The 11,981-nt window shown below is 45.5% G+C and overlaps 1 protein-coding gene across 1 annotated transcript; it reads right to left on the reverse strand.

The window, feature by feature from the left end:
- Positions 1–433: 433 nt before the first annotated feature.
- On the reverse strand, positions 434–4,102 carry LOC116913894 (putative mitochondrial import inner membrane translocase subunit Tim8 A-B). The gene is made up of 2 exons (XM_032918179.1): positions 3,778–4,102; positions 434–983 (listed from the first exon to the last, which is right to left on the reverse strand). The coding sequence occupies exon 1, from the start codon at positions 4,099–4,101 to the stop codon at positions 3,808–3,810; it is 294 nt and encodes a 97-aa protein (XP_032774070.1). The 5' UTR covers position 4,102; the 3' UTR covers positions 434–983; positions 3,778–3,807.
- Between the last annotated feature and the right edge of the window lie 7,879 nt (positions 4,103–11,981).

The following is an 11,981-nucleotide window of genomic DNA, read 5'->3' on the forward strand; positions in this document are numbered from 1 at the left end:
TCGGAAAGTAGAGAACACAGCTGAAGGCGCTAATAGGAGTAAAATTTTGCAAGAGTTGCCTACTAAGGAGTACATGAGGCTGGGATGTAAATAGAGCATGAGAGAAGCAAAATTCAACTTGAACATGGACTCCAGTGTGTGAACTCAGCCCCTCCTTTTAAACTAAAACTAACTGCCAGCCACTTCCTCCCCAACACAGGATTGGATCACACCATCCTGGACAAATCTCACCCCGGCACCAAGTGATCAAGACTAAAACACAGGACGGTTGACCAGCAATGTCTTCAGAGAAAACTGTTCAGAGATGAGGGATGAAGCTGTCAAACAAGACGAGCACACATAGGGAGGGAGGGAGGGAGGGAGGGAGGAAAAATGGAGACCCTTGTGTCAGTCCTACCCAAAGCTGATAGGTTACAAAGAACAGGTTCCTTTCTTCAAATATTTATTTTATATGTTCAGTGTTTTCACCTTCATTTGTATTTTGTGTGCACGGATATTTTACCTGCACGCAGGTCTGTTCGCCACGTGCGTGCAGTGCCTGTGAATGCCAGAGGAGGGGAGAACGTGTCGGATCCCCTGGAACTGGAGTTATAGATGCTGTGAGACACCGTGTGGTTGCTGGGGAATTAATGTGGGTCCTCTGGAAGGGCAAGCGGTACTCTTCCTCACTGAGCCATCTTTCCACGCTGTTATGTGAATGTAAGTGTGCCATGTGACTAGAATGCCCCAGAGGTCAGGAGAGGGTGTTGAATCAGCCAGAACTGACTGGGGTAAGAACGGTTGAGTAACAAGTCTCTTCACTGATGAGCCCTGTCTCCGTCCCCCGTGGAAGAGGCTCTTGTGCACGGTGACTTGACAGAGATCGGCGTCTCCTGACTCCATCCTCTCCAGGTGTGTTGTTTTCCTTCAGGCACAGATGATTTCGGGATTTTTCTCATCAGTCTTGCACTGGCTCGGCCTCTGAAGCCCTAAGGAACAGGGATCTGAAAGAAGGAAACTTTCTCTAGGGAATCCCGTTCGCATGTGAGAACAGCCCTGGCAGCCTCTCCTGGCTTACCTCACGGCTAAGCCTTCTCACGTATCCCTAGCTCTTTCTCTGTTCCCTCCAACCCTGCTGCAGACACAGCAGTGAGAAGTTAGAACCTCTCCCCTCCCAGTTCTGGCCCAAGTTATAAATAAGCCGAACTCTGTTTACTAAATCCTGTCTCCCACCCGATCTCAGTAACAGCTGGAAAACAAGGACAAGAGAGCCCTGTGCCCTCTTCCCTCCTGATTACTGAAGGGGTTTCTCAATCTTGAAGGAGCTAAGCTTCGGTTCAAATTCATTTTCCTTGAATTTTTAATGACTTATTTATTGTTGTTCTGAGAGTATGCTGTCACAGCACACACGCAGAGGTCAGGGGACAAGTCCGTGGACTTAGTTCTCTCTAGTCTCTTTATGTGGGCTCCAAGGATCAAATGAAGGTTGCTAGGCTCCTGTGGCAAGCACCTTTACCCGCTGAGCCATCTTATAGGCCTCCCATTTTGTGACTGAATAAAGGATTAACCAAGGTCACAATTATCTTAAACTCCTCTCTTTTAAACAGATTATCTCCAAATCACATTCTAAAAACATTGAGATCTCTAGAGGGCATCTGAAAGTTCAAAAGACTTGTATCTGTATAATAACAATACATAATAATAATGCTACATTATTATTATTACTTATTCCAAATGGTACGAGATTCCTGGAGTCAGATACATCTTGAAAGCTCTCAGTTATAATTGTAATGATAAATTCTTTTGACTTCTTAAGAAATAACCAAGCCAGACATAGTGGTACATGCCCATGTTCCCAGTGGTCAGGATACTGAGATAGAGGATCTGCTCCAAGTTCAAGGTCAATGGTGAATTCCAGGCCAGTCAGGCAGCTACATAGCAAGTAAGATCCTGACTTTAAAAAAGGTTGTCCATAGTAAAGCTCCTTTATTCTGATGCCTGTCTGTCTCTCTCTGTGTGTGTCTGTCTGTCTCTCTGTGTGTGTCTGTCTGTCTGTCTGTCTGTCTGCCTGCCTGCCTGCCTGCCTGTCTGTCTATCTATCTATCTATCTATCTATCTATCTATCTATCTATCTATTTATCTATTTCCCTCCCTTCTGCCCACCCCCCTGTACCTATAAGCCCAACAGGTTGTGTCTTCCAACAAAAGGCTGTGGAGACAATGGAAAGAATTCTGGAAGCTAAAGGTTTGCTTTAGAGGCATGTTTTATTTTTCAAACCTCACAGATAGTTTTCTTGCATCAGTCAAAATAATCTCATAAGTCGATCCTATAATAATAAGCACCAGGCGTGCCCTCTCCCTGAAACTACACAAAACTTTATATTTTTAAAGGTACATCTTGAAACTTTGTGCACCCTGCCATATAGACGGAGCATATTACCTACCTAGCACAGTCTAGTAGTGAGAATGAAGTTCATCAGACTTCCCTTATTTAAAAAGGCCCACGGAGTCTCGGACTGCCTGTTCTGCTTTGAGAGGACACTGTAGGACAGATACCTGATAAGTCAGGGGAAGGAAAGAACCTACTGAAGGGTATGAACATCCTGTGAATGTTTTATTCCCAGCCCTGGACACCACCAAACAAAGGGCCTCAGTCAGATGTTGAATTACTCTCCCTCAGCTGTTTCCTTCACTCCTGTCTCCTCTCTCCTCCCTTCCCTTTTCTCATAAGCTGTCAGTCATAATTATTGTGGCGGTTTGAATATGCTTGGCCCAGGAAGTGGCACTGTTAGATATGGCCTTGTTGGAGTGGGTGTGACCTTGTTGGAGGAAGTGTGTGGGGGCATGGGTTTTGAGACCGTTCTCCTAGCTGCCTGGAAGCCAGTCTTCTCCTGTTTGCCTTTGGAGCAAGATGTAGAACTCTTAGCTCCTCCAGCACCATGCCTTCCTGGATGCTGCCATGCTTCTAGTCATGATGATTATGGACAGAACCTCGGAACCAGTAAGCCAGCCCCAATTAAATGTCCTTTATAAAAGTTGCCTTGGTCATGGTGTCTCTTTACAGCAATGGAAACCCTAACTAAGACAATTGTAGTGATACTTTTGATTTCTTAAGACATTCTTAAGAAGAACAGTATCTTACTATATAGCCAAGATTGGCCTCAAACTTGCAGTCTATCTGCTCCCCGGTGCTAGGATAAAAGGCATGTGTCATTAAGTCTGGCTTCACCTAATAAGCCCTAATAAAATATCTAAAATGAACTCACACACATAGGAGTTTACCTGTGTGGTTCCAAATTATGGAAAGCAGTTCTACTATCAGTGTCAGCGGCTAAGGGGACCTTCTGAGGATCCGGGTCTCATATCTGCCTAATGCAGCTCTCATTCATCTGTGAATCACTTTCACAATATTATATTTAAAACACAACCCAAGGGCTGGCAAGATGCCTTAGCGGCCAGGAGCACTTCCTGGTCCCCCGGAGCGACCTGTAACTCCAGCTCCAGGAATCTGAAGCCCTCTTCTGGCGTCCATGGGCACTGCACTCATCACACACACACACACACACACACACACACACACACACACACACACACACACACACACACGCAGAGTAATTAATCTTTTACACACACACACACCGGCACTGCACTCATCACACACACACACACACACACACACACACACACACACACACACACACGCACACACTTAATCTTTCCTAATCTTAGATGACAAGATGTCCCCCTCCGTGTTGTTTCCATCACCATCCCCTCAAAGCTCTCCATTTCCCCACTTACCTTCCTTTTTCAAAGAGGGAAACATTAAGATCAGTCAGAAAGGTTTTGTGAGAAGAACGGTTTGGCCTTGTGGGTGTGCTCCAGTCGATTCAAAATGAACTGGCTCGTATCGATGAAGCGCTCGACGCAGTTCACCAAGCAGACCTCAGCCCGGCTGTCCAGCTTGGGCCCGGGCTTGTCCATGCACTTCTCCCAGCAGAGCTCCGTCATGTGGTGGATGAGCAACTGCACCCGCTGCTTCTGCACCTCTGCTTCCATGAAACGCTGCAGCTGCGGCTCTGCAGAGCCCAGGCTGCCTCCCAGTGAAGACCAGGATGACTCCATGCCCTCGGGAGAAAGACCGGAAGTACCCCACCCACCAGACGTCCAGGAACCGGAAAACAGGAACCGGAAGTATCATGGCTGCCTCAGGCTCATCTAAGAAGCTTTGCCTCTTTAGTCTGCAGGGCTGCTCTTCCTGGCTCTGCTTATCTTAGTAAAGATTTTAAAGTAACTGTTGAATGAACACTATTAGACTCTGTAAGGCTTTCCAAATCATTAATGAACAAGCTGATAGTTTTATAAAACGCATGCCAGTCAAAATTAGACTGAATGAAGAAGACAAGGAACCAATGGAAGCAATGTTTAATTGAGACCTTTGGTTTATCCTAAACCCATCAGCTTAAATTCCCCAGGATAAAATTTGACCGGACTTTTTGAAGAAACAAACCATCCTCAGAAAGTGTTTCTGATTGATGTCCTCATCCACCAAAACCCTACAAGGTGGCACTCAATTCTAATTGGTCCTAACTTTTACCAGATCCTAACAGATGGCAAAAATCTTCCTCCATTTTCAACCCTGGACAGGTTTATGACTTCAGCTACCTGCATGTCTGTTGCCACCCACACATTTGATCCTGGCCTTCTAACCGAAGTCTCCTCTTTCCTGTGGGGCATGACCACTGAAAATGAACCTTTTTAGGGATGTGAGACCTTCAGCTCTTTTAACCTTTAAGAAGATTTTGGTCAAAAATGGGAAATAAAGAAGGATGGAAAATGTCACTATGTTGGGAACAAGCAGAAGAAACTTATTCTAAGTACTACCATTTCATTTTCAGACTCCTTTTAAGCACAGAGAGAAACTAAATTCAAGTTCCTGGGCCCTAGGGGAGCTGGGGACTTCTTTAGAGCTGAACAGCTTCTGTTGTAAACAGTGAGTCTGGATATCTCAGATACAACTTGTAAGGAAAGTCCAGTTATCTCAATGACAACTTCTTTAATCTTGCTGGCAGGGTCAAACAAGTTCATATTCCCAGGCCTAGGAATGAACACCTATCCCACTTCTCCAAATATTTTCTTAATTGTCTTTTAACTGGTAAAGAATGTAGAACTTGTTGTTATCTAAACCAAGGTGCATAAGTTGTAAAACATATATAACCACTTCTCTGTTATGCCTTGATTAACTACATTCAGCTGGCCCACTCCTTTGTCCCCTTGTCACTCTGCGCTCAGGACCTAAGGTCTAGGAGAAGGAATTAAGGACCTTGAAGCCTAGTGCCCTGGATATGACCTAGTCTCCAACAGGTACTCCCTTGCTTAACACTTAACATCAAAATACAATTGGAAAACATTGCAGTTCCCATCTTTTAAAAATGTACAATCTTCCTTCAGAAATGCGATTCAGATCCAGAGCTGGCCGCATCACTGACCACTCAAAAAATAAAGTTTTCATTTTTAAGCTTCTGTTTCTGAATCGAGTTTTCTTGGCTTCCACTCTGAACCCAACAACTAGAAGTCTGGAGATGGTTCAGATGTTAAAAACAATTGAAGTTCTCCCAGGGGACCCGAATTCGTTCCCAGCACCCACATGGCAGCTCACAACCGTCTATTCCAGTTCCAGGTGATCTGACAGCATCGTCTGAGCTCTGTGGACACCAGGCATGCAGGTGGTGCGCAGACATCCACGCAGGCAAGCACTGAAATATGTTTTTAAATTTTTGAAGAAAAAGTCACAAATTCTTCAATCTGTGGAAATACAAGAGATCCAGTTAGGCAGGTTTCTGGAGACTTGGATGCCATAAAGGTTAGGAATACAACCATCTAAAGCCTTTTCCTGCTCGGCTGTTGGCTGAGATGTGTAATTACCTGTGAGGTTCTCAAGTCGCTCTTCACAGCTCTATGTCCCTTCTTGACCCTTTTAAATGTAAGTTTGTTTAAAAAATAAGCCCTGTAGACTTGCCCTTAACTTGATAGGCAGCCCAGTCTCCTACCAACTCTTAATCCTCAACTTACCTATAGGTAAGCCCCACCATACTTGACAGTGAACAGGAGACCCTGCTTTTTATTTTTTGCAGCAGTGCTGGTGACAGAATCCAGGGCTCCTGCTACACAAGCACACTATCACTGAGCCACATGCCCAACCCTTTCCCCTACTTTACTTTCAGTAAAACTGTAAAACCAACACCTTTCCGACACCATTTGGGAACTTTCTCTGGACAATTAGAATTCTTTCTTTCTCCTTGGGTGACTCTTCTCATTTTGGCTGGGACAAACCTTTTTATTCTCTCACAAGGTGTACCTTGGCTGGCCTTTTCAGGCTGCTACTTAAGTATATGCATGACACAGGCACTTGGCAATCACATTCACACACTTAGTGTGTGCCTCGTTTATACTGGTTCCACAGTAAGTGCTTACTGGATAGATAATGGTGTACACGGTACAGTGGGCATCCCATAATATCTTGCCTTTGTTGGACTTCCTATGTAGCACTGTTTAACAAGGGGACTCTAAATGCCTTGAGGCCATGAAAGACATGACTTATTGGAGCTTGTGATCTGTTTGTCAATCATTTATCTGTAAAAATTGTTTCAGCTCTTCCTTATGTGGGCAGTAGGGAAGGAAATTATTATTAAACGAGACTTTTAAAATCTAACGTACCTTTGACATACCTGGAATTTGGAAGGTATGATCTGGGGCCTCGATTAAAAATGGGAAAAATCCGGTGTCATGGTCTCTGTCGGTAGGAGGAGAGTTTGGGGTATGTTGACACATTGTAACCCGTGGAAAAGCAGAGCATGTGAGTTTGGAGTATGTTGACACATTGTAGCCTGTGGAAAAGCAGAGCAGGTGAGCAAGATGTGCCTGCCCAGTCACAGGGAACCACCCTAGTCTGACCAGGTCATAGAGCTGGCCGCTGACAGAATTGGGTCTCATTCCGGGTTCAGCACAAGCCTCTGAAGAAACAGGAACAGCCACCTTTCAGTGAGACAACTGAAGCATGGTCTTAATCAATGGAGGTGTGAAGTCTTCTCTTATTAGCCAGTGCTATAGCAGGGAAAACCATTTTCTGTGAAAAGGAAAGAAGAAAACAGTGGTGGCCACAGGGCAGCCCAGCCTCTTGCTTTTCCCTGCTGGGGAATAGACTATTTCATTTGCACTAGAGTGCCAGACAGTCCCTCTAAACCTCAGCTCTTAGAGGAATACCTCAGCTCTTAGAGGAATGTCTTTGCAGCCCAGGGAGTCTGGAGCCAGGGTCACCGTCCTCTACTTTCCTCCTGAGAGGCAAGCATATGAGTCCCCAGGCAGCCCTTTATGCTTTACCTAGCTCACTGCTCCTAGTCAGAGCAGGACCACAATGAATCTCCTGGCACTGTGGCTTAGTTATATAGTGTAAATCTCGACCTGTGGGGGGCTCAGGAATGGAGCTGAAATGCAGCAGGCCTCCTGGGGTGATTTTGCTCCCTCACACTCCCTGTTACAGAGAGAGCCTCTACTGAAGGCAGCATCCTGGGGAGAGCCGCCTCGCCTGGCACCCTGTTGCATGTTTGTTTTGGTTTTTAGCAGGGCTGTAAAGGGAGGAAGCTATAGAGTGTAGTACTGTGAACTGGTTCATTTTCTACAGAAGGGCGCACCCATGGCGCCCTCCCATGCTTTGCTCCTATCCAAGAGAGTGGTTGATTGCTCAGCAGGTCTTTGTTGATGTCCTTGTGAGTTCATTGCCCTTGGTGAATGGGGTGAGTTAGCAGGGACCTTCTTGGGTACAGGTAGGGTCCTTGATCAGCTTGCAGATGACCTTCAATTACCCTGCTCTTGGTTCCAGCCCTCTGCTACTACTGTGCTGCTCTCCTAACCTTCCTTTACTCAGTAAATCATGGCATTCCATCTGTAGGGACAGGCCAGAGTCCACCTCGTGCCATAGAGCAAAACTGGCTGATATGTCCAGAACGGTTCTCAGGGTTGTATTTGGAGGAGACACTTGAGGCCCTTTTGATAGTTCTTGTCACATGTGATTGTATTATTGGTAATCGATTACCTCTGAAGAGAACTGTACTTTACCCTTCCCAGTCACACCCATGGCTCTCAAAAGACAGGTAATTTTTGTAGGAAGGAAATGACGAGAGAGTACTTCATAGTAAGGCTTCAGTGAGCAGTACTTCCCACAAGCTATACAGGGAGAGAGGAAACTTTTGCGTTACCGAGAAAGAAGCGTGAGACGAGCTGGGTGCAAAGAAGGGCTAAGGGACACACCTTTGGCAGGCCCTGGCCAAGAGCTGACGGCACACCATTCTGATGGCCAGTCCTGGAACTGGTAATGTAGTACTCTCTTTTCTGAGGTTCGTACCAACATCAAGAAGCCCAAGAGCAGAAGGCCCCAACTGAGAGTGAGGTGGCCCCCACCTGAGGTTTAAGATCCCACAAGCTTGGTGGCTTAGTGGCTCTTGCTTTGGATCTCTGTGGCTATTCAACCAAGGCCAACTTCCCTAGACCCACAGCTGTTGAGGCAGCTCTTCCTGGGTGTGACTCTTTTGTGTATTCCAGCAGTGTTTCACGCCTAAGACTGTCCCCCAGACTCTGTCTGTTGGAGAAGCTGCATAGGAGTCCAGCGAGTTCCAATCCAGGGTCAGACAAGCAAAGAGGAGCACAGGTTCTGCACAAGTGGGAGGCTTCGGAGGAGGGGACTTGTAGCAAGACCTCCAGGAAAGAAGTCTGTGGACAGTGAGAGGGGCCCAGGATGTCAGGCTGAGGAAGTGAACAAGAAGTGGTAAGTCTTGAGGCAGAACCATAGGAAAAAAACAAAAATGGGGGGACCAGGCACTTGAGAAGTGTGCTCAACCAAGATGAGCCCAAACCAAGTCAAGAAATGGAAACAAGTTATCCAGTGGCCCTGAGAGAGCATTCTGTGTGCCTGTGTGCGATTAGGTTGATTCCCGACAGTGAACAGTGAACGGATTTGTGGCTTAGACACTCCTGAACTGAACTTGGCTTTTGAACAGTTCCCCTTCCCACACCAGGCCTGCTCAAGCCTTCTCCCCACACTCTGTACTGAAACTCAGTGTGGTTTGAGAATGAATTATTCAGGGAAGGAAGGGTAGAGGAAAAAGAGCCACCCTCCTCGTCACAGCTGGCAACCCCCAGGGTAGGCACTGATATGCTCTGTAGACAGGTTTACCACCAAGAGTCTTCCTTTTGTTGAGGACTGGAGTCAGACTGTATACCCCTGGGATCCTGTTTTCTATCTGGAAGCAGGGTTGGGTTGTGAAGGGTGAGCAAATGCGTTTGTGTTTGTGGGTGTGTGGGTGTGTGTGTGCAAGCATTTTTAAACAAAGCCAGAGATAAAGAGTAGAGTGAGAAGGCAGGTTTTAGGCAGGAACTGTTGTAATAGGAGAAATGGGGCTTTGCCTCAGATTTCTTTTACAGTGTCAAGATTGAACATAGCTTTGCACATGCTAGGCAAGTGCTATACCACTAAGCTGTATCCACAGTCCTTGCTCCAATGGAGGCAGACTCTGTTCTAACACACCACAGTCAGGTGGAGGTCTATTAGCAAAGAGCAGGGATGTAGAAGGAACTTACTAGAATCGAAACATGGAGGAGGGAGTTCTTTCTACTTCACCCTGATAGGATTCCTGCTGAAGGTGGGCAAAGGTTCTCAAACATGGAGGTGAGGAATCTGGGCACATACTGAGAGCAATCAGACAGATATCATGAGGGGGGTGTGTGTCTGTCTTTGGGGTACTGACATGCGCTTCAGGTCCAAATAGAGGATGAATTTGGGCAGGTGAGGTGTCAGGAGCCATAACAGGACAAGCTAATAACTAGCAGGTGATCATCCTGAGATGGCCAGCCTCGGATTATCATATAATCTGTGACTGGTTTGCCCTTATTAAGCAAGGCTGTAAGGGATTCATTTTAGGAAAGATTCCTACTATTAAAAGGCCTTTCCTGTTATTATTAAACATATATAACAATCATTAAGTAAAAGCACATCCGTTTGGAGCAGATCTATGCAGATCTACAAAGATGTACTGTCTTATAGTGATGCTATATAGACAAATAGATGACTTCTTAAGTCTTGTTATGATCCTATAAGAATTCCTAAAATTATAACGTGATTATTAAGCTCTTTTATAGTGGAACTGCTATTAAGTCTTTTTCTGTCAGTCAAAACTGCAGTGAGAACTCTGCCAGTCTTCCCAAGTGTCACCAATTAATTGCTCTTAGATGGTAACCAGACTTTCTCCTACTCAAAGCACATTCCAAGAGGTTGTAAAATAATTAACCAAAGGTCATAAAAGGGGAACTAATGATTTATTATAGGTGCTAGGACAGAGGATAAAATATTGACTGGGTTTACTTATACAAAACTTCACTAATAACTTAGTTATGGTTCTAATCCTTCAGGGAACCTGTGGAGCTGTGACAGGTGATGAATGGTTAGCCAGATAATTACTCCTGATGGATATGCATGCAAACATTCACTGTTGTAAACTTCTATTCTAATTTATGATTTGATTTTTTTTGTATGAACCTGCAATAAACTTTGTAACATGTGATCATGTATTATGAAAGATGTTTAAGTACTGAGGGCAGAGAGGAGGAGCTTCTTTTTCCCTGTTAGAACCTTTTTTCCCTTCTCCTTAGGATCTTTCTGCTTTTCCCCTCAGCTGGGGCTTTCATAAGAAGACTTTTTACAACTTAGTAACAAACCTTATAATCACTTTTCTAAGTGTTCCCTTTTCTTCCTGCAACTTCTGACTAAGCAGGCCGAAAGTTAGAGCTCAGCAGTTCCTGTTGAGATAGGACAGAGGCTATGTAGTTAATCCTTTGCTGTTTTAGGAAGAGGTGCTAAGTGCCAGAGACTGCAATTTCTGGCCTCAGAGGAACGCAGAGGGCAGGTTAGCTGCAGTAGCATAGTAACTGGGATAAGTAAACTTTTATTATACAGCAACCCCCGCCCCCCATCTTACAAAGTCTTACCCTCTGCATAGGCTCTTCCCCCTCCCCTCCGCTGCTTCAAGAAGAACCAACAAGAAAGAAGACCTCCAGCAGTGAGGGAAAGGATACATAATCAAACAGTTCCGAAGAGATTGTGATCCTGCCCATCAGCACCTTAACTCTAGCCCTGCCGGGTAGCTTGCCCTCTAAATGATCATTTCTGCTCCAGTGTGACCACTGTGGAAAACTGCCCTCATCTGCAGTGGGGATGGGGTATCTGGCCAGCAGCCTTGTTCTCCTTAGATTCCAAGGTGACTGAAAGAGCTAGTGAATTTAGCATAACCCAATGAATCCTGATGTTTTAAAAGGACAAACGTGTCCAAATATACTTCTGGCAGTTCGCTCAGAACAAGATGACTCAGTCCCATGACTTCAGCTTTGAAGGGAGATATTAGACAGGCTCTCCTCCAGAGATTAGCTTGTCCTCCTGCAGAGGTGATCAAGTAAAGGAGACAGACACACTGACAAAGGCAGAGGTGCCAGGCCTCCATACTGCGTTGCAGGTTTAAGCAAAGAGTCTTTTTTTTTTTTTTTTAAGCAGCTTTCAAGAATCTCTTTCAAGGTCACCAGACCCCCCTTCTTTTGTCCCCTTCCCCAATGTGACCTCAACGAATCAATCACTTCACTGTCTGTTTAAGTAGTGTGTTGGGATAGGTGGCCTGCTAGGCTGCCAGAGTCCAGGCTTTGTATCCCATCCTTGCCCAGCCTCTAGAAGCAGTTGCTAAGAGACAGTGTAGCAGGCCCAGGGCTCCTGCAAGACCTTGGTGGCCTCTGACTGTGGTTCCCACTCTGTAAGTCTCCTGCAGCTGCTACATGAAGCCCCATGAACTGGGTGGTATAAGACATCAGACACTTACTTTTCCATATTTCTAGGAGCTGGAACCTAAAGTTACCATGTGGATGGTCTTCTAGCTGTCAAGCTCTTTGGCCATTTGTATTAAGGTAGCATG

This window comes from Rattus rattus, chromosome 12, assembly GCF_011064425.1.
Source record: "Rattus rattus isolate New Zealand chromosome 12, Rrattus_CSIRO_v1, whole genome shotgun sequence".
In the NCBI taxonomy this organism is placed as follows: Eukaryota; Metazoa; Chordata; class Mammalia; order Rodentia; family Muridae; genus Rattus; species Rattus rattus.

What these genes read in the sequence shown, in the direction of transcription:
- LOC116913894 (XM_032918179.1), bottom strand. Translation starts at nt 4,101, where the DNA reads ATGGAGTCATCCTGGTCTTCACTGGGAGGCAGCCTGGGCTCTGCAGAG.